This window comes from Lampetra planeri, chromosome 40 (assembly GCF_965212315.1).
Source record: "Lampetra planeri chromosome 40, kcLamPlan1.2.h2, whole genome shotgun sequence".
In the NCBI taxonomy this organism is placed as follows: domain Eukaryota; kingdom Metazoa; phylum Chordata; class Hyperoartia; order Petromyzontiformes; family Petromyzontidae; genus Lampetra; species Lampetra planeri.
Window position 1 is genome coordinate 7,038,706 of NC_136146.1, and position 22,157 is coordinate 7,060,862.

The 22,157-nt window shown below is 52.0% G+C and overlaps 1 protein-coding gene across 1 annotated transcript; it reads left to right on the top strand.

The window, feature by feature from the left end:
• The first annotated feature begins 146 nt into the window (after nucleotides 1–146).
• Nucleotides 147–21,178, top strand: LOC144731810 (sodium- and chloride-dependent creatine transporter 1-like). Its single transcript, XM_078613066.1, has 14 exons — nucleotides 147–296; nucleotides 6,471–6,699; nucleotides 8,894–9,025; nucleotides 9,543–9,849; nucleotides 10,178–10,310; nucleotides 11,073–11,207; nucleotides 11,987–12,090; nucleotides 13,181–13,305; nucleotides 14,709–14,821; nucleotides 15,818–15,955; nucleotides 17,148–17,250; nucleotides 17,913–18,013; nucleotides 18,529–18,699; nucleotides 20,470–21,178. The coding sequence occupies exons 1-14, from the start codon at nucleotides 279–281 to the stop codon at nucleotides 20,566–20,568; spliced, it is 1,908 nt and encodes a 635-aa protein (XP_078469192.1). The 5' UTR covers nucleotides 147–278; the 3' UTR covers nucleotides 20,569–21,178.
• Nucleotides 21,179–22,157: the final 979 nt, after the last annotated feature.

A 22,157-nucleotide genomic window follows, 5' to 3' on the forward strand; every position in this document is an offset into this window, starting at 1 on the left:
GAAACTCATGGCAGAAAATCATCGCAAGCAGGGGTGTCCTCTGGGGAGGTAACCGCCTCGACACTTGGGCCAATGTGTGGCAACAAGTGGAGAAAAATGAACGCCCCCTGCCGCTAGGATCTCAAATATAACCGGCACGGCCTCTTCCGCTCTGTGACATTGTGTGTGGCTGTGTGGGTGCCTCTGTACGTGCCCGTACGGGTGTGAGATTGCGGGGTGAGAGTTACAACAGCCGTGCCCTGCTGCTGCTGCCGCTGCCTGCAAGGTCCTGCAAGGTCATGCCCGCCTGCTGCCCGGTGAGTGAGCGACGTGTCAGCCAGCACAGCATCCCGCGGTACAACACAAGGGTTGGTGGTGGTGGTGGTTTCCTTCATTCATTCCCTGTCCGCGTGGTTGGTGGTGGGATATGGGGGTGGCAGGGAGCGGTGGCGCAGCGGTTAGCGCGTTGCGCTACGAACCCGGCGACCCAAGATTCCCGCTCACGACCAATAATAGCGGCGGATGTATGAACTGGTGCTGGGCAGAGGTGGGACAAAGCCATTGTTATGCAAGTCCAAGTCGAGTCGCAAGTCATCAAATTCATGACTCGAGTCTGACTCGAGTCCAAGTCACATGACTCGAGTCCACATCTCATAGGTGGGACAAAGTCATTGTTATGCAAGTCCAAGTCGAGTCGCAAGTCATCAAATTCATGACTCGAGTCTGACTCGAGTCCAAGTCACATGACTCGAGTCCACATCTCATAGGTGGGACAAAGTCATTGTTATGCAAGTCCAAGTCGAGTCGCAAGTCATCAAATTCATGACTCGAGTCTGACTCGAGTCCAAGTCACATGACTCGAGTCCACACCTCTGGTGCTGGGCGACCCCTAATATCGACTCAGCCCCAAATGAGTAGCTGGTGCGGTGTGTAAACATCGCCACTGGGGAAACAAAAGCGACCGGGCGTGGTGCTGGCCACCCACCTCCTCGTGAGCCACAGTGCCGGTCTTCATAGGTGCTCGCTAACGGCACTTGCCCCAAACGGTCCGTTAAGAGTCCACGGGATATCTTTGTCTTCGTGGGGATGGCAATGATAAGGCGCGACTCGTGTTGACAAACAGGTTGTGCCGCTTGTAAGCGCTAGGAAACCCGGCAGCTGATACCGGAGGAATTTCAAACAGCGAATGAGCGGATCGGGGTTACGTAAACGTACAAACGGCACGGCGGCCAAACTCACCGCATGCAAAAGGCGGCCAAGTCACCGCAGGTAAAAGGAGCAGCGACTTGCAACGCCTCATTCCCGGTACTGCTCGTGAGAGGCGACTCTCCACTCGAGGCCGCTCTCGATAGGGTGTTTGGCCTACTCCTCCTCCTCCATGCTGACCAGACGCTTAGGAAGAGGTGGTAGTACCCACATTTTACCCCACCAGACGCGATAGCTGCCGTTCGACCGTGGTGGGCGCATCTATTGTATACTGTATGTACTGCATGGTGGCCAGAGGCGGTGGAGGGGGGTGAGTTTGAGAAAGTTTGCCCGCCGTTACAAGCTGCCGCGCCGGGAGATAGAATAGAACCGGCGTCCTCTTCATTAATTGCAAGTGCCATGCGCATCGCACGGGCCGTGACAGCTCCCTTGAGCTTCTCAGGTGCTGGGCGAGGTGGTGAGGCGTTAGTAGGATGACCGGGTCTTGGAGTCGAACCGGAGTTTGGTCAGTATGGGACTGCACCCGCCCAATGTAGTCAATGCAGACATACACAGGATTTTTCGATTTAAAGCTTTCGTGACTGCAGGGATTCATCTTCTTGGTTCTTTCGGTAAAGTCACGTAGAATGGAAATAATAAAATAATAAAAATAAAACATAAAATAATTCTCAGAATAATTTTATTCTCAGAATTATTTTATTAAACATTGTTAAAAATAAAATAAAAAGTCCATCCCATGTGTTAGTGAATATAACATATTATGTTTTATTTTTATTATTTTATTATTTCCATTCTACGTGACTTTACCGAAAGAACCAAGAAGATACACAGGATTAGCAAAAGAAGCGTGGCCGCGAATGTTGATGAGACACTGAATGTGCCGAGTTTATTGACAGACGTTTGTATGTGAGCGCCAAACCGGTAACCAGGCTATCGTTTTTTTTATTCGGTAATCGGTAGTGCAATAAAAACAGAAACGAACAACTTGTAACAACATCAACTAGTAACAGCAGCAACAGCTGCTTACGCTCACTGCTGTTGCGTGGAATTTGTGTTTATAAAACAAGGCCTGCCTAATGACAATAAGAATAGGGTTTACCCTTTCAGGCAATCAAACAGGTGTTAAGATTTTCGACCACCAACTATATACCTTTTGCAAAAGGCATCAGGTTTGCATTAACCGCACACTTGTGGTAAAATATGCAAACAATCAACAATGTTTGTATGTGTAGCAAGGCCGTAATAATAATATATATTGGGGGGGACGCATCCCAATATTCAAATATGCTCAAAATGTCTCCCCCAATATATTGCTATAAAAAATGATTGCTATGCTATATAAATAAAAACAACAATTTGCGAAACATTGGTCACAATATCTGGAGTTGTCTTCATACAAATCAATGCATAGATTTATGTTTATATGATTGTGGTTATGGTAGTACTTTATTAATCCCTAATCTCTGCCATTACATACAATTAAACAAGAAATGGTAAAAAAGTAAAAACAGAGCAATCGAATACAATACACTCTTAGACATTGTTCAAAATAAAAAAAAAAGTCCATCTCATGTTGTTAGTGAATTTTTAAAAATATTTTAGGCAGAAAATGAGTTTTCAAATTTAGATATTTTCTGGGTTTGGACCCCGAGACACCCTGGAAGATTTGGTCCCCCCCCAATGTTGACTCCATGGCTACGGCCTTGACGTGTCGTGACATCGCGGGTTGTCACTGTGCGGTGCCGGCCCTAGAAAGGCACGGCGTGCAATGTAACGACATCGTGGACACCACAGTGGTGTGGTGTAGTACCGGCCCTATAGGGGCTCGGTCAGCACTGGTTGACAGCGCTGGATGGCACCACGCTCGGCGTGCAATGCCAGCTCTAGAGCCTGCAGCTGCACAGATAATGGGAGAGTGCTGGCCGTAGGGAAGGGGATACTGGAGGCTGTGTGGTCACATGGTCCGGGTCGTGATCCTGCTAGAGGGTTCTGGAAGGTGGGCGTGACCAAGGGCGGAGCCAGCTACGCCGCAGAGAATATAAGCCGGGTCCCCCTGAGGGGCCGGCGTTGTTGTTCATCCTGAAGAAACCTTCGTTTGCATTTACGTTCTACCGAGTCTCCAACACGTGGACCTGGATCCGAGCTGTGGTCCCAGTCCGTAGTAGCTAGTTACACTGTAATTAGTGTTGTTAGCCTGGTGGTCACCATCATAGGTTGTTATTCTGTTAAGGGGCAGTTACCCCGTGTGTTGGTGTTAAATAAATGTGTTTCCTCCAAGAGCACGTCTTCGACACGGTTGAACCAACTACATATGTTTAAACACCAAATATCTATGTTCACCAAAGTAAAGGTCTACAGTGCAGTGGTAATTCCTTCACTACTTTAATCTGTAGAAACAGTGACACTATACAGACGACACCTGAATAAACTGGCGAGCCTACAGCTGAGACATTTGAGACAAATCGCAATAATGAATGATTCCAGGTGCTGGCGAGAGCTGCGATCCACAGGGTAGAGAGGCAACAGTTATGCCTCCTCTCAGTTGAGATGGTCAGGGCACGGAACTCGAATTCCAGAACATCGGCTTCCTAAAATCCTTCTTTACGGTGAACTCAAAGAGGCCAAAGCGTGGTCCTGTGGTGGCCAAGAACTGCGTTACAGAGACGTATTTAAAAGCCACCTCAAGACAGCCAATATCAATGTGTGGGACACATGGGGGGGGAAGAATGTTAGACAACTGTAAGCAGTAGAGAAGTGGCTGCTGTGGTCGACTCGGTCAGAGGGTTGAAGGAAAAAGTGAAGAAACCTCTCAGCATCAACACCAGCAGCAACGGCACAACACGAATCCCATTCAGCGGACGAGCAGCAACTGGCTGACGCTTCAGCTCAAGGGCTGGCATCTCATCCCACCAGCGCGTAGGAGAATGCTGCTGCTGCTAGCTGTTCTCCGCAGTCATCATCGTTCGCGATGGACAGCCAAAGAGAAGAAGAGCGAGGTGGCGAGGGACGGGGTACGGGACGTGGTGAGCGAGGTGGTGGTGGTGAGGCGTTCGATAACCGTGGCTGGGAGTTGAACCGGAGTCTGTTGGTTTCGTATGGCACCCGCCCAAACGAATCAATGCAAACCTACACGGGGGATCAAAACAAGCCTGACTGCGAACGCTAATGGGACACTGCATGCTGAAACCTGTGAAGAGTGTTGCTTGTATTAAGCAAATAATGCTGTCGCTTATAGAAAGTAGTTGTACTTCCTGGCGAAACGTCGTACTCAGATTGTAAATGATGTGGCTTGGCTCTCCAACACACCGGTGTGCTGTACTAGTGACGAATTGGCATGCTCTGTTTAAGTTACAACCCTTACTAGTTGGCTGTGTCGGGTGGTGGTGGGTTTAACGACACATTTGTATATTTACGAGATCTAACCCAAAAAAAACCTGTATTATGGATGATATTGGTCGCGAAAGCCTGCTACTTGTTATTTCTACTTTGTTATCCGCGATTCTCAAATGCTGTTGGCAGACATCCCAAGTGTCTCCTGCGACTGTCTTTGTCTCTCCCCTCCTCGCCGTCTCACGCCGCCACTGAGAAATCTCACGCCGGCGTACTGGCACACGTCTACCACTGCCTGCTGTCGTTGTCAACACCTGATACATTAGTCGTAGGTTTTTACCCTTTTAAACTGGTATAAAACTGACACCTTTATTCAAGGCATCATGTTTGCAATAACCACAACACAAGTAGTCAAAAAAGCAAACAAAAAGAAGCAACTCTGATAATGATAATAATATGCACTGTCCTTGAAGTTGATTGGTCCACACCCGAGACGGCTTTCTTTAGAGCCTAGTCCCCATTGGTGTTGGACCAGATGACACCAGTAGGCGTACAACTCAAACACAGTGCAATATCAGAGTATTGAGAGCTCGGGGTAAGCATTTACACTATGAGATCTATTTTACCAGTAGCAAAATATAGTCGTAGGTTTTTACCCTTTTAAACTGGTACAAAACTGACACCTTTATTCAAGGCATCATGTTTAAAAGGGTAAAAACCTACGACTATATTTTGCCACTGGTAAAAGAGATCTCAACGTGTAAATACCTGATACGTGTGTTAAGTAGTTGTTGCTGTTGTAGACGGAGGTACTCGGAGACGGAGGTGAGTTAGGGGCTTCCGCCAGGGTTTATTAACAGGTATCACTATAAGGGTTTCCTCTTCACTCCTTCCACTATCCCCGTTCCTCCAGTGACCCCGCTTACGTCACGGGGTCTCCCTTAAATACCCTCTGAGGCGAGACGTCACGTGCACTGCCCGGCGCGTGCGACCCCACGTCCCGTGATGTCACAGCACCGGACAGCGCACGCGACGCCACCACTCTCCTCTACTCCTCTACACGTGTTTGGGAGGAAAATTAATCACTCGGCAAGTCGTGGAAATATCACTTTCAACATTGATATGGCCGGGACTAGTGTTTTTTCATAGGACACCCACACTGATCGCTTCTGATAAAGATGTGTTCTTTTATCAATCCCAAGGGACTGATGGGCCGATTTGACCCGTGCTCAGAATTTGACCTCGCGACCTTCCTCCGACCATGGGTTGTGTGCTTGGCCGCAGCACCAGCTGTGTGGCTGTGAATAATTTACAGCTTCGGTTACGTGTGGGTCCTGTTCTGTGTCAATGCAGCCTATGCTGTGTCGTTCATGGGGGTGTTTACACCATACTTCACCCTTCTGGTCCGTGCCCCTTTGTGAAGGGGTGCTCAGGATCGGTTCAGATATGGCGTGCCAATGATCTTACACGAGCAAAATTCTCGATCAAGGAAATCCTCACTTCACCCACGGTCCTGCTCGGGTTGTTCAACCAACTCAGTATTTTTTAAGGTCTATAAAATTAGTACCACATTGTGGCATATTCAACAGTGGTTGTCCAATGCAGAGACTCGCCCCCGCCATAGGAATGTGTAATTTCCACCACTGGCCTCGGGGTTGATGAGCACCTCCTCAATGCTCACCTGAGCAGGAAATCACTTTGACTTTCGACGTAAACCTGGCCATCGTGACCCCGACGGGCCGTGCATGCAAGAGGCCGGCAGTGCACCCAGAGAAAGCAAACGGCCACGAGAAGGGAGCACTCAAACCCGTCACGGATAGGCCACAAACCTATTTGCTGTACTTCCTCTCACAGGTGCGTCTCTGGCCTCACAGGTGAGTATTTGACACGCGTGTCTTGCACAGTTATGGAACTGGGCGAGCAAGTGAGCGAGCGATCCGTTGTCCGTCTTTCAGGTCATGCCTCTCGCGTGCGAAACCGCGGACAGCACGGCCGACAGAGGCCGCAAGGGGCCGGGGGCGGCGGGAAGCCCAGGGAGGCCGTCGGAGGTGGCGCCCGGACAGGCAAGGCCCGGCAGGGAGAGCTGGGGGAGAAAAATGGATTTCCTGATGTCGGGCGTGGCCTACGGCGTGGGCCTGGGTAACGTATGGCGGTTCCCCTACCTCTGCTACAAGAACGGTGGAGGTGAGAGAGAGAGGGCCCTGCAGCTACGGCTACGTGCGGAATCGCACTCTCTGCTCTCCGCTATGCCTGGGCCGCACAGCCATCATTGTGCCTGGACCGTCGCTGTGCCCAGTGCCAGATTTGGGCACAAGTTAAGTAAGCTACAGCTTAGTTAGAGCCTCATATTGAGGGGCCTCTAATTTCGATAAAAGATTTTGAAGTTTAACGTTTTACATAATCTCTTTCTGAAATGGTTTATTTCCTTCCATTATGACAAAAATATATGGGCATTCCTCGAGGAGGCTTTTAAAGCTTGACATAGCTGAGGACCCAAGCAATGTCATAAAGCGGCCCTACCTGGGCCGCTGAGTGCCTGGGCCTCACAGCCTCCGCTGTGCCTGGTTGTCTGGTGGAACTGGACCTTTGCAGCGCCGGTTCTCTTGCGAATAGACAAGGAGGTCTCGGTCATAGATTCTCAGTGGTGACTGTGCCAAGGTTTTCACTCTCCGTGAGATGTTTACGCTGGACACTGCTGACCTCTCACGATGCGGTGCCTGCCCACACACGCATAATTACACGCCTGCAGCGGCACAGATAAAGGGAGGAGACATTGTTAAGTAATTTCAAGTGAACTTTCAAGTGAACTATGAAAAACCAGTTTGGCGAAACTCTCAGCGCACAGCTTCACAGGGTCTGTAGGAGGGCCGCAGAGCAGTAGGAGAGTGACCGCCATGCAACACTCGCAACTCATAGCAAGAAGCGCCTGGGTTCCATCCAATCCACTTCTGGGCTTCATCCAGCAGTGGATCGATCATCGCCGATGATGATGATGATGCCGATGATGAGCACCATCATCACGTAGCGTCGCAATACCGTAGTATTAAATACAGGGTGCTTCAAATAAATGGAGCTCTAGAGACCGCATGGCAAAGATCCCAGGCATTTGTTGACAATGATGGTGAACAAGTGGAGACTCTTTGACTTTTTGAAGCTATTAACATACATTTGTTATCATGTTACAGTGTATTATCTGTTCTTTTTCCATTAAAAACGATAGTCCCATATAAGTGTTAACATTTTTTAAAGCACCCTGTATAATGGTATAACATTGTGTAACATGGAAAATATCACTTAAAAAATAGACAGCTTCACAATGGGAACACATTCATATGTTTATACTTTACAGAATTGAAAATATAGCTCTCATGCACAAATAAAATTCGTAAATACAGGTAAGCCCTCGCTATGCGTGAGTTCCTAATTTGCAAGTTTAGTACATTTGCATGTTACTAAATGCATACTAATTTCCTATTTGTTACTCATCCATACTAATTCCCTATTTGTTACTAAATTTATACCAATTCTATACTTATTACGAATACTTACTAATTCCATATTTGTTACTAAATTTATACTAATTCCATATTTGTTTCTAATGCATAATAATTCCTTATTTGTTACTTAATGTGTAGTGAGTCCAACTGAGTTGCAGACGTTATCTTGGGAGCAACACTATTTATTACATCAACTCAACGCAACATCACGTAACCTACACTTGGGTGTTGATCTAACCACGCTACGGCAGAACTAGACACGGTCCCGCTATCCCGGTCCGGACCACGGGCTGGGTCCCAGACCGCGTGGCTAGAGGCTTCTTCAACCCGACGTGGATCGTCACTCACCAACAGTCAAGAACCATGAGCCCCACACGGGGGCCCCGTTATATCGGCCCGGGCTGGGGCTGGCTCCGCCTCTCGCCCCGCCCACCTTCTAGATCTCTCTGGTCCTTTTCCGAAGGCTCCCGAGAGCTCCTCTGTACCATGTGACCACCCAGCGGCCCCCGTCCACCGGTGGCCCCCCTCCAATATCATCCGGTCACGTGTCGGCAGGTCAACCAGCGTATCATGCCCCAACGTAACCCTGGCTGGCTGACGCTCTCTCTCGCCCGCACTGCACACTGTACGTGGTGCCTCTGCGCTAACCAGCGCACACCCAAGCCCCGCTAGGGCTGGTACTACGCCCAGTAACTGGGCTGCACATAATGACACCATACTATCCGCTGTGACCTTGCAGGCCCGGCACCACACAGGGACATTCACAGTCACTACAAATGCATACTAATTCCCTATTCGTTATTAAATGGGTACTAATTCCTACTGTTGGCCTCTCCCTTCGTCCTCGTGTGCCTGACGCTGCCCATCTCCCGCGTCTGCAGGGGCGTTCCTCGTGCCGTACGGGCTCACGGTGGTGTGCGTGGGCATCCCCCTCTTCTTCCTCGAGGTGGCGCTGGGGCAGCTCACGCAGCAGGGCACCGTCGGCGTGTGGAAGATCGTGCCGCTCTTCACCGGTACGGTCTTGCCGAGTGCGGCGCGGGCAGAACTCGACACGCTGTTCGGTGATAACTGTCGAGCATTGGTGCATGGGCTCGTCTTTTGTTACGTCCCTGAGCCAGTGGTGGAAATTCCCCATTCTTATGGCAGGGGCGAGTCCATTGATAGGACAACCGCTGTTGACCTTCTGAATTCCCAGCAACGTGGTGCTCGTGGTATCGATCCTGGATGTAAACTCGCGGACCTTCCGATTTGTGAGGCACTCGCTATGAAATTGGTGTTTTTGCAATAAATGGTGAAACCAATGTTTTAAATCTCTATACGAGTGATTTGCAATCTCGTATTTTTCAAGTTTTGTGAAAAAAGCCGCAATATATTGAAGTAATTGGTGACCTAGTGGAGACCATAAACAAGCTGCGCTTGAGAACCCGGTTTTTTAATCGTCAGTTCCTGGTCCCAACTCTGGATGTGCCGTGTCAGCACCTGATGTCTGACCCACGTGACCACCTCCACACGATTATTTCCGTGGTGCAGGCGTCGGTGTGGCGTCGATGGTGGTCGTCTTCCTCAGCGACCTCTACTACATCGTGGTCCTGGCCTGGTCCCTCTACTACCTCCTGCACAGCCTGACCACGGCCCAGCTGCCCTGGACCCACTGCCGGGGCTGGTGGGCGACGGCTGCCTGCTCCGAGACGTACGCGCCGTGTCCGTCCAATGCGAGCGGCCTCCTCCGCAACGTCTCGCTGTCCCGAGGCCTGGGCAGCTCGCCTGCGGCCAGCAACGCCAGCGAGGGAGCTTCGGCGTGCCAGGACACGACGTCGCCCGCCGTGGAATTCTGGGAGTGAGTGGATGCACGTTGCGCTGCAGGCAGCGGCAGGCCAGAGGTCGCTCGCTAGAGGGATCTCTGGCGTAGCTCTGCGGTATCCGTTCCAGTGGGCCGTTCTCCAAAGCCACCGTCGTGCGAGAGATTCGAACGGGTTCTTCATCTTCGTAGCAGAATCGGGATCAAAATTGGGGGAATTTACAACTCTGCACAAGCGGCCAGGCGTGATGCTGGCCACCCGCCTGCTCGTGCGCCGTGCCGGCCTTAGTAGGTGTTGCCAGCTAACAACATTTGCCCCAACAGCCTACTACAGGCTCCGCGGGGAACTTTGTCTTTGTTCACACAGGCGGAACGTGCTGCGTGTGTCGTCGGGGATGCACGACCTGGGCTCCGTGAACTGGGAGATGCTGCTGTGCCTATTGGCCGTCTGGCTCCTGGTCTACTTCTCCGTGTGGAAGGGGATCAAGTTCTCCGGCAAGGTGACCGTGTGGTACTTGGCGCGGACGGCATGGCGTCCATGCACGGGCAGCGCCAGTGTTTGTACCGTGGAGAGAGGGAGAGAGGCAGTCAGTCAAGGGCAGAGGGGCAAAGCGGAAGGCATTGATTTTGGGCTTGGAACAGGGGCATGGAGTTCATGGCACAGATGGCTCGTGGAGGAGAGCTCCAAGCAATGAGGGGTGTAGTGAGAGTGGAGAGACAGGCAGCAGAGCCCGTGGAAGGCGTCGAGTCGTGCAATGTTGGGATTGGACCAGGAGCTGGTCAGGCGAGATGCTGCACTCCCACCGCTATCACTGGAGGGGTATCGTTTGGAATGTAATGACCTTTTAATAAAACCAATAAACACGATGACTGAGGATGTGTTCAAATTCCATGCAACTTGTTTGCTCCTGCAAGTATAAAAATCGAGACGACGAAGAGTGGGTCTGTGAAACGAACTGCGGCCTTGGATCGCGATAATTCACCGAATCCCCGGGGGTGAATTTCTTACCGTGTGCCGAGGGTCAGGTGACTCGGATGCGGCACCTCGCGTGCGGCCGAGTAAAGGTCAGAAAACGTAGATGCCACACGTCAGGCCAATGCTCAGGCAGGTGTTTTCACAAGTGCCTGGCGCGGCTTGTAAACACCCACCCAGTCGTACACGCCGTGCCGGGCTTCGTAGGCGCTGCTCGCTAACAGCACTTGCCCCGACCGTGTTGGAGGCTACATGGGGGATCTCTGCGTTTGTCGTGCGGGACCCGCAGGTGGTGTACGTGACGGGCACCGTGCCGTACGTGCTGCTGCTGGTGCTGCTCGTGCGAGGAGCCACGCTGCCCGGCGCTCTCGACGGCATCGTCTACTATCTCCAACCCGACTGGGGCAAACTCGCCACGCCACAGGTCGGAGGTCGGCGCTTGGATCGCGGCACTGCGGCCGTGGGAACCTGCCCCTACTAGCCCAGTGGCAGACATTGCAAATTACACGTTTCTGTGGCAGGGGCGTGTCGATCCATAGAACAAGCACTGTTTACTTCCTCGCAAAGTGGTGCTCGTTTTATCGATCCCGGAAAGGTAATGATGATGGGCTGAGTCGTGTGATGGCCCAGGATTAGCACCAACGTCCAGGTTTGTGTCCCCGGAAGGAAGCAGGGATGTGCTCTAGGAGTCTAGGACTTGAGTACAAAATGACTTGCGCAGTTCTAGAAATTGTGTGAGCTAAGATGAGGCAGTGAAGACATTAAAGCATTGTAACATTTGCAGAGAATTTTAGGGGTTATCAGGACCACTCACTGGTAAGTTGATTGTCAAAGTAAAAGTAAGTCAACCAATAATCAGTGACATAACATCATTAATTAAAATATTAATAACACTTATAATGGCATTATTAACATAAATAACGCATTCAATCAGCATGAACACACCTTAGGCACAGACCGGCAGCCATGTTACATGAGTGACACCATGTCGGCCATGTTGCATGGGGGTTGTCTTACTGCCAGCTGAATTGCTGCTGCAGTGACACCTTGCCAAGCAACCGCTTCCATGCCCACAGTGTTGGAGCGTTGATTGGGATGCCATGCACGCATACGCCGCAGGTGTGGTACATCTCCCAGTCAACTCGGTCAACCCACGGCACCAGGGTCTGTTCCGTGACCTCCTTGTTGCTGCTGCTGCTGCAGGTGTGGGTGGAGGCGAGCACGCAGGTGTTCTACTGCTACGGCGTGGGCTTCGGAGTTCTACCTGCGCTGGGCAGCTACAACAAGTTCCACAACAACTGCTACCGGTGAGTGGCGAGGGGGCGGCCGGGGGCTCCCCACGTTGCACCACCACCCCGCGGCCAGGGCTCTCTCTCCTTTCCGTCCTTCCGCTCGCGCTCACCCCCCATGGCCCTTTCCCCCCTCTGGGGGGCTCCAACTTGTGTAACAACAACAACCGCCATTCGCCACTAAGTGGCGGTGACGTCACCACGATGCTTGTGCCAGGCCATGTGCACCTTGAGGCCACGTAAAGTGTCGAACGCCCGCTGGCAGGAGGTCACGGGGCAGACCCAGGTGCCACGGGTCGACTGACCGAGATGACCGAGATGACTGGCTGATGCACCACCTGTGCCCCCTACTGTACCAACTTGCTGTGCTTTAGCCACCCGGCGCTCCGCTCGTTGTTGTGAGCGTCGTTCCTCCACCCTCCGTTGTTGTTGGAGGGCGACTGCCTCCAATTGCCCAGTAGCGTCCTTCACGAGCCTCCTCCACAGAGGCCGATCTTGACACCGCTGGTACCAGTCATCGGCAAGTCCACTCAGCTCCACGTCCTCCTGTACCACGTCACTCCATCTCTTCTCTAGCCCGTGCCGCGCCCGTTTAGCCCCCTCGATCCGGCCGAACAAAAGCTGTTTAGGCATGCGGTGGCTGGGCATGCGGGCTACATGACCCAGCCAACACAGCCTTGCCTGCCGGAGGAGCTCACCGATGGGACTTTGCCTAGATCTTTCAAGGATTTGTGAGCTCCTCACACAATCCAGCCTGGTTAAACCCAGGATGGATCGTAGGCAGGCCAGCCTAAATGTTTCCAACCGACACTGGCTCACACGCACATTCACACGCACATTCACACAAATACAACTCGCACATCCAGACAACAATAACAGCCGCGATTCTCCACTCTGTAGCGATAACGTCACCACGGCGCTTGCGTCAGGCCAGGTGCACTCTCACACACGCTGACACATGATAGAGCTGTCAGAGGTTTGTGACGCATGTTGAGTGGCGGTAGCATTTAGCCGCAATACAACTGCATTAAAATGTTGCTGTGCGTGGTTGTGTTGCGCGTGACGGTTATCCGATGTGTTCCCACGCTGGCACCGGCACCGACACCAGGGACAGCATTATTCTGACGATCATCAACAGCGCCACAAGCCTCTTCTCCGGCTTCGTCGTGTTCTCCTTCCTGGGCTTCATGGCGCGCGAGCAGGGCGTGGACATCAGCCATGTCGCCGAGACTGGTGCCCCCACCACCGCCACCGCCACCACCGCCACCACCGCCACCGCCACCGCCACCACCGCCACCACCACCACAGCGCTCCTCCAGCACCACCTTCCCCTGTGGCTGTCACTCGCAGGGTCCTTGTGATCGGGCTGTCAGTCTATTGTCTAGAGACCCCGTCAAGAGACCCGGCTGTCAGCCTATTGTCGAGAGACCCCATCAAGAGACCGGGTTGTCAGTCTATTGTCTAGAGACCCCGTCAAGAGACCGGTCTGTCAGTCTATTGTCTAGAGACCCCGTCAAGAGACCCGGCTGTCAGCCTATTGTCTAGAGACCCCGTCTAGAGACCGGGCTGTCAGTCTATTGTCTAGAGACCCCGTCAAGAGACCCGGCAGTCAGCCTATTGTCGAGAGACCCCATCAAGAGACCGGGTTGTCAGTCTATTGTCTAGAGACCCCGTCAAGAGACCGGTCTGTCAGTCTATTGTCTAGAGACCCCGTCAAGAGACCCGGCTGTCAGCCTATTGTCTAGAGACCCCGTCTAGAGACCGCGCTGTCAGTCTATTGTCTAGAGACCCCGTCAAGAGACTGGGCTGTCAGTCTATTGTCTAGAGACCCCGTCAAGAGACTAGGCTGTCAGTCTATTGTCTAGAGACCCCGTTAAGAGACTGGGCTGTCAGTCTATTGTCTAGAGACCCCGTCAAGAGACCGGGCTGTTAGTGTATTGTCTAGAGACCCCATCAAGAGACCGGGCTGTCAGCCTATTGTCTAGAGACCCCATCAAGAGACTGGGCTGTCAGTCTATTATCTAGAGACCTCGTCAAGAGACCGGGCTGTCAGTCTATTGTCTAGAGACCCCGTGAAGAGACCGGGCTGTCAGTCTATTGTCTAGAGACCCCATCAGAGACTGGGCTGTCAGTCTATTGTCTAGAGACCCCATCAAGAGACCGGGCTGTCAGTCTATTGTCTAAAGACCCCGTCCAGAGACCAGGCTGTCAGTCTATTGTCTAGAGACCCCGTGAAGAGACCGGGCTGTCAGTCTATTGTCTAGAGACCCCGTCAAGAGACTGGGCTGTCAGTCTATTGTCTAGAGACCCCGTCAAGAGACTGGGCTGTCAGTCTATTGTCTAGAGACCCCGTCAAGAGACCGGGCTGTCAGTCTATTGTCTAGAGACCCCGTGAAGAGACCGGGCTGTCAGTCTATTGTCTAGAGACCCCGTCAAGAGACTGGGCTGTCAGTCTATTGTCTAGAGACCCCGTCAAGAGACTGGGCTGTCAGTCTATTGTCTAGAAACCCTGTCAGAGACTGGGCTGTCAGTCTATTGTCCAGAGATGCCCTCCATAGGTATGTGCGTGTGTATAACGGTAGTGCGTGGTGTGTGCGTGTGTATAACGGTAGTGCGTGGTGTTTGTGTGTGTGTAGGCCCCGGGCTGGTGTTTGTGGTTTACCCGCGCGCTATCTCCCTGCTGCCGGTGCCTGCTCTCTGGGCTGCCCTGCTCTTCATCATGCTCCTGCTGCTTGGCGTGGACAGCGAGGCGAGCTCCCGCACACAGCTCTCCCTCGCCAGGAGACATTCCTCCTACTGGGAACAACGCGTGGACCACTTTAGTTCATGTAGACAAATCAACTGAGATACAGAGAAACGATGTATTTTTAATTTATTTCGCACCGTACGTAGTCAACCGTGCTATTTGAAGGTGCGGGGGAAGGATAACAAACTAATCACAAAAAGCTGTTTTCAAGAAATTAGTTTTCAATATGGTGCATAGCTCCGGTGTATTCCTAATATCAAAAGAGCATTCCAGACGGTCGCATAAACGCATCTGAAAGCACGCGATGCAGTGACCGCTTTTGTTCGATGATTAGCCAAAAGCCGCTGCAAGGATGACCGGAGTTTACGTGATGGTTTATTCTCCTTGACGAGATCAGGTTGCTATTGTAGCAGGAACTGAAATGGCGTTAGAAATAAGGGAGGTTATAATGAATGTCCTACCGAGATCGCAACGTTTGGTCACATGACTACGGTTGCTCGGGATGATGTCATCATTCCCACTGTGCGAAACAATCAGCTGTCAGGAAGACAATCCCATGCAACATGGTTGTCATATCGTTAGTCATTCTCTGGCATTCATTTAATAATGTAGATTCAATTACCCTTCTATCTGGCAACAAAACTGACACCTTTTTTACAAGGAATCATGTTTGCATAGACCACAATACCTGCAGCCATAATGCAAACAAAAAACATAACTCTGATAATATATGCACCTTTTGGCGTCATCTGGTCCAACCCATGTGAGACTAGGCTCTAAGGAAAGTTGTCTCGGGTGTGGACCAATCAACTTCAAGGACAGTGCATACATTACGACTGCAGGTATTGTGGTCTATGCAAACATGACTCCTTGTAAAAAAAAAGGTGTCAGTTTTGTTGCCAGATAGAAGGGTAAAAAAACAATTATCAATCGTGACTAATTTAGCCAAACCGCGACGTTTCTTGCCCCTCTGGTCTGCCCCCCCCTCCCGTGCCCCAGTTTGCGGGGATGGAGGGGTTTGTGACGGGGCTCACGGACCTGTTCCCATCCCAGCTGAGCGGCAAGAGGCGGCGTGAGGCCTTCACGGGTCTCTGCTGCCTCGTCAGCTTCCTCCTCTCCGTCACCATGGTGACTCAGGTAGCGGCCGCCGACTTGACGGGCTGTCTCCCTACGGCCTACACACTCACCACGTGACCACCCTCCCTCATCCCCCACGACCCCATCAAGACAAAGATCCCCCGTATAGCCTTAGGGGCCGTCCATAAATGACGTCACGCGATTTTGGACGATTTTTGACCCCCCCCCCCCTTTCGTCACACGGCGTCACAAAAAGTCAGACCCCCCCCTCAAATATGACGTCATAAAGCTCTGCCCCCCCCCAAAATAAAACATGCTTCAAATCGCTTTAAACTATTGTCATTGTAGTGTGTATTTAATGTGGCGCTGCACTCTGATGTTGTAGGAGAAAACATTTATTTAAAAGTCTATTTAATTAAGTAGAACGTGTTGTCTATATTTATTTAAAATTGCGCATTGTTATGTGACGTCACGTTTCTCGTCACACATCGTCACAAATGTCTGACCCCGCCCCCCCCCACTAGGTGCGTGGCATCATTTATGGACTGCCCCTTAACAGACGTTTTTGGACAAGTGCTGTTAGCGAGCAGCTATGAAGGCCGGCAATGCGAGCACGGTTCACCGGGCCGTGCTAATGAGGTTCAGTGATATTCTTAGGTTTTTTCGGTGAAGTCACGTAGGTAAAAAAATACAATTAAAATTAATAAAAGTAAAATAAAAAATAAAATAAAAATCACGACGTTTCGGAGGCAAAACAAGCCTCCGTCTTCAGGTGGAACCGTCACAGCACGATAGCTGTATCACTTGATACAGCTTGATACAGCTATCGTGCTATCGTGCTGTGACGGTTCCACCTGAAGACGGAGGCTTGTGTTGCCTCCGAAACGTCGTGATTTTTATTTTATTTCATTTTTATTTTACTTTTATTAATTTTATTTTTTTACCTACGTGACTTTACCGAAAAAACCTAAGAATATGAATCCTTGCAGTCACGAAAGCTTCAAATCTAGAATTAGGTTCAGTGATGGTGAAGCTGTTCGAAGTCTCCTGCCCGTCCATTAGGGCTCGCAGCGGCATTCACTTCACTGGCCAAGACCAAGGTTGCATCGATAAATAAACGAGAACATTAGGAATCATTTGCGAATGAGTAAACAGGCCTATAGACAAAGCATATCTACTCTTCTGCAGTGAGTGCACAAGCTGAGGGTGACTGATGTGTCTGTGCTGTGTCTGTGCTGTGTCTGTGCTGCAGGGTGGCATTTATGTGTTCCAGCTGTTTGACAGCTACGCAGCCAGCGGCATCTCCATGCTGTGGCTCATGGGCTGGGAGTGCATCGCTGTGGCCTGGGTTTACGGTAGAAAAGGCCCACTCGCTTGCTCACACACTCACCCACTCACACGCTTACCCACTCACAAACTCACACGCTCACTCTCTTACCCACTAACCCACTCACAAACTCGCACGCTCACCCACTCACACGCTCACACGCTCACACGCTCACACGCTCACCCGTCCACCCGCTCACAAACTCACACGCTCACCCACTCACACGCTCATCCACTCACACGCTCACCCATTCACAAACTCACACGCTCACCCACTTACGAATTCACATGCTCACCCACTCACAAACTCGCCCACTCACAAACTCACACGCTCACCCACTCACAAACTCACCCACTCACAAACTCACCCACTCACAAACTCACCCACTCACAAACTCACCCACTCACAAACTCACCCACTCATAAACTCACCCACTCATAAACTCACCCACTCACACATTGAATCATTCACCCACAGCCTATTGACACACATGGTTCCTTATTTAGTCCATGTGCTTACTCATCCACTCGCTTACCCACTCACTCATTACCCATATACATACCTGCTCATTCCTGTTGTCGGTGTTGTTAATGTTGTCGATGTTGTTGATGTTGTTGTTAATGTTGGCGATGTTGTTGGCGATGTTGTTGTTAATGTTGTCGATGTTGTTGGCGTTGTTGCTATGTGCAGGAGTCAATCGGTTCATGCAGGACCTGACGGCGATGCTCGGGTTCCGTCCGCACACATGGGTGCGGTGGTGCTGGAGCGTGGTCAGCCCTGCCGTGTGCTTGGTACGCACCACAGCGGCCGCCCTCCACCCTCAAGTGGCCATGACGGCACCATGGGGCCGGTACCAGACTAGGTGCGCTTTGTACGCTTCATGTAACAAAGAAGTCTTATGAAATAGCGAAGGCTTAATGGGTTTACTTGACCAAGGTGAATGGCAGATTCACTACCTGGGCCCCCAACTATACCACCTCGCCGCATTATAACCGTCCGGCACTCCGCTCGTTGTGAGCGTCGCTCCTCTGACCTCCGTTACCAGACGACTGCCTCCAACTGCCCAGTAGCGTCCTTCACGAGCCTCCTCCACAGAGGCCGATCTTGACACCGCTGGTACTGGTCATCGGAAATCCACTCAGCTCCACATCCTCCTGTAACGCATCATTCCATCTCTTCTCCAGCCCGTGCCGTGCCCATGCAGCTCACCGGTGCTGGCTGAGTGCTTCGACGCCCCAGACCACTCCTGGCTTAGCTCTGTGTTGCTGTCTGCATGTGTGTTGCGTGTTGCGTTGCCTGCGCTTAGGGGATCTTCGTGTTCCACCTGGTGCACTACGAGCGGCTCGTGTACAACGGCCGCTACGAGTACCCCGGCTGGGCCGAGGCCCTGGGCTGGCTGCTCGCGCTCTCCTCCATGCTGTGCATCCCGGCCGTGGCGCTCTACAAGCTCGCCGCTGCCAGGGGCAGCCTCGCACAGGTGGAAGGAGGGTGGGGGGTTACTCACCACTGGCTTACTCACCACTGGCTTACTCACCACTGGCTTACTCACCACAGGGCTTCTCACCACTGGGTTACTGGCCACAGGGCTCCTCGCTAGCAGATCACTCTTTGGAGAAGCAACGGTCTGTGCTGTAGTCACAGGCGGTGAATCAAGGTCCCGCTAATGTCCCGTGTGACCTTATGTGACTGTGCTGCACGGTGACAGTGATCGGGTGTCTGTTTGATTGCACATGTCTGTGTGTTTGTGTGGTGGCGTGGGTCTGTGTCGGAGGCGTGGGTCTGTGTGGTGGCGTGTGTCTGTGGGGAGCGATAATGTAGCGGTTAGCGCGCTGCGCTATGAACCCTGCGACCCGAGTTCGATTCCCGCTCACGGCCAACACCAGTGACGATTATCTGAACCGGTCCTGGGCCTCCCCTAGGTCGACTCAGCCTCAAATGAGACAAAGGCGGTCGGGCGTGGTGCTGGCCACCCACCCCCTCGTGTACCGTTGCGGCCTTCATAGGTCCTCGCTAACAGCACTTGCCCCTACAGTCTGTTAAGGCTATATGGGGGATCTTTGTGAGTCTGTATGGAAGGATTGTAACTATAGGGGCATTTATCTTAGTGTTCCGGGAAAGGTCCTGACAAGGATTATTCAACATTGCCTTTTCAGGGACGCTGAGGAGAGGCTTGCACGGATGCCATATTTTTTGTTCGTCTGCTACAGCAGAAGTGTAGGGAATTCCAACAAGACCTACATCTATGTTTTATTGACCTGGTCAAGACCTATGATACCATCAACAGGCCAGGGCTGTGGGCAGTTCTTCATGCTTTCGGAGTCCCTGAGTGGACAGTTTCCCATACCTGGGCAGTGTGCTTATGACCAGCTGCAGTTTGACAGCAGAGGTCTCGCTCCGAATCAGTCGGGCTGCATTATCTTTTCATTGGCTGCATAATGCTGTGTGGAAGCTACCTGGTCTGTCACTCCGCATGGCCACAGTTATGTGCTCCCTTTTTTATGCTTATGAAACGTGGACCCCTCTGATGGAACATCTGTGCCAGTGAGAAACATTCAGGCTGGCCTGCCTACAATCCATCCTGGGGTTAACCAGACTGCATTATGTGAATAGCTTACAAATTCTTGAAAGATCTGGACACATTTCCATCAGTGAGCTCCTCCGGCAGGCAAGGCTGCATTGGCTGGGTCATGTAGCCAGAATTCCCAGGCACCACATGCCCAAGCAGCTTCTGTTTGGCCGCATAGAGGGGGCTAAACGGGCGTGACATGGGCTGGAGAAGAGATGGACTGATGCGGTATGGGAGGATGTGGAGCTGAGTGGACTTGCCGAAGACCGGTACCAGCAGTGTCAAGATCGGCCTCTATAGAGGAGGCTCGTGAAAGATGTTACTGAGCAGTTAGAGGCAGTCACCCTCCAACAACAACTGAGGGCAGAGGAGCGACGATCATAAAAACAAACGGAGCGCCGGGCGGCAAAACTGCAGCAATTTGGCACAGTAGGGGGTACATCTCAATCAGCCAACCAATGGCACCTGGGTCTATCCCGTGACCTCCTGTTCAGGAGCCTTTGAGACTTCACGTGGCCTCAAAGTGCACCTGGCCTGGCACGGGCGCCGTGGTGACATCACTGGCAAATTGCGGGTATTGGTATTGATCTGTGTAACTGTGGCGGCGTTTGTCTGTGTAACTGTGTGGCGACGTGTGTCTGTGTGGCTGTGCGACCGCGTGTCTGGTTGTGTGTGACCCAGCGCTGGCGTCACCTGACGTCGCCCATCTCACTCGAGCTACCGCTTCACTTCCATCAGCCGCTCCCGTCGGAGCTCCCTCTGCTGCCCGCGGCTAAATAAAGGCCTGAACTCCAGGCTTGGGTCTTACTCTGCTTCAGGCTGTTCACGGTGAGCAGCCACCAGCATGAGCAATGTCGCCGACAGGACGCGTCGCTGCCTTCACCTGAACCCATTATCATCGCTATGGTTACGCTCGTTTACCCAGGAGGGCTCCACTAAGTTTTCGCAGTAGATGATTGCTCTGTGTATATTCAGTGGACCATGATGCCGGAACACGATGGCCTACTCTTGCGAATTACATCACTGGGCCGGTAACATCCACTATCAGTGAAGCAGGTGGTGCGTGTTAGTATAATGACTGTTGTTACACCGCAGTAATAACCAGGGCGGCCACTGGATCTGAACCGCGAAGCTCTGTGGCGAGCGGGGAGTGCGCTTCCGCCGGGCCACGTACACCGAGCAGCCGCCCCACACGTTTTGGCACCTCTATTGATGCCAGCAGCGTGCATTGGTGCCGTGTCCTTTTCTCTTTTATATGCGTCTCTCCACGTCGCTCGGTATTTTTTCTGCATTTCCCGTGCCTCCGATTCCATGTATGTTTCTCTTCTCCAAATTGCACATTATTGTCGCGGTCGCGAATTAAACTATTTTGATGTTTGTAACAAAAAAAGAGCTCGGCTGATGATTCACTCTGAAAACACACGAAGCAATTATTGCGGCAGAAAAACGACCACATTGCTGCAATGTTTCACCCTGTTGGTCTTTACTTTGCAAAACTGGTGAAAGTTAGCTTCACGCTTTCTGCAGAAGCGGCACAGTGAGAGCGACATGGCAGTTAAAGTGGGGCGCACTGTTAGAGCGGCACGGTGGAAACCTCGAATGGCAGTGGAGCGACTGTGATGCCATTCTGGGAGGCCAGGCTGAGGCTGTCGGGCCCACGCGGGGCCACGAATGAAAACTTCTGGAGCAGAGCGACGAGGAAGAGCTCGGCCTTGGCGAGCTGCTCGCCCAGAAACACGCGGCGGCCTGGGCACGCGACAGGCGCACACACAAAGACGCCAAACACAACAACACCACCATCGGCGTAACGCCCCACTCGCAGGCCGGTGCCGACTCGCCTACTACTGCTCAGGGATAGCTGCCACTGGGGGTGCCCTTGGAATGTTTGCGGAAAGATGTGAGCCGTTCTGAGATGCCGAGGCACGTGAGCAAGCGCCGCTATGAATGTTAAAAGATAACGACGAGTGTCGTCTCGGTCCGTCGCCCCCTCTACATTGGCGAACACTGGGAGAGACCGAGATGGTAAGGGGTCAGGTTTCACTTGGCTCGGGCCTTGCTGGAGGACACGAGTGTGAGCAAGGGGGCGCCGCCGTGTTCCCCAAGGCGTCGTTCCCTCCGTGTAAAATCACCGGGACGAGAAAAAAAACCACGATTGCGTCACACGGCTGGGCTGACGTATCAGAAACGTGGGACGCTGAGGAAGGAAAATGGAATGGAAAAGTGCGCAACGTAGCACGGAGGGTGCTTTGCTTTGAATCACATACAGACGGGAACTGTACGCCGTGGATTAGAGAACACGCGCACATTAGAGGCATCGCATTGTCTACACGACAAGAGTTCGTGGGCTAGGGCAGAATGCATCGCTAGGA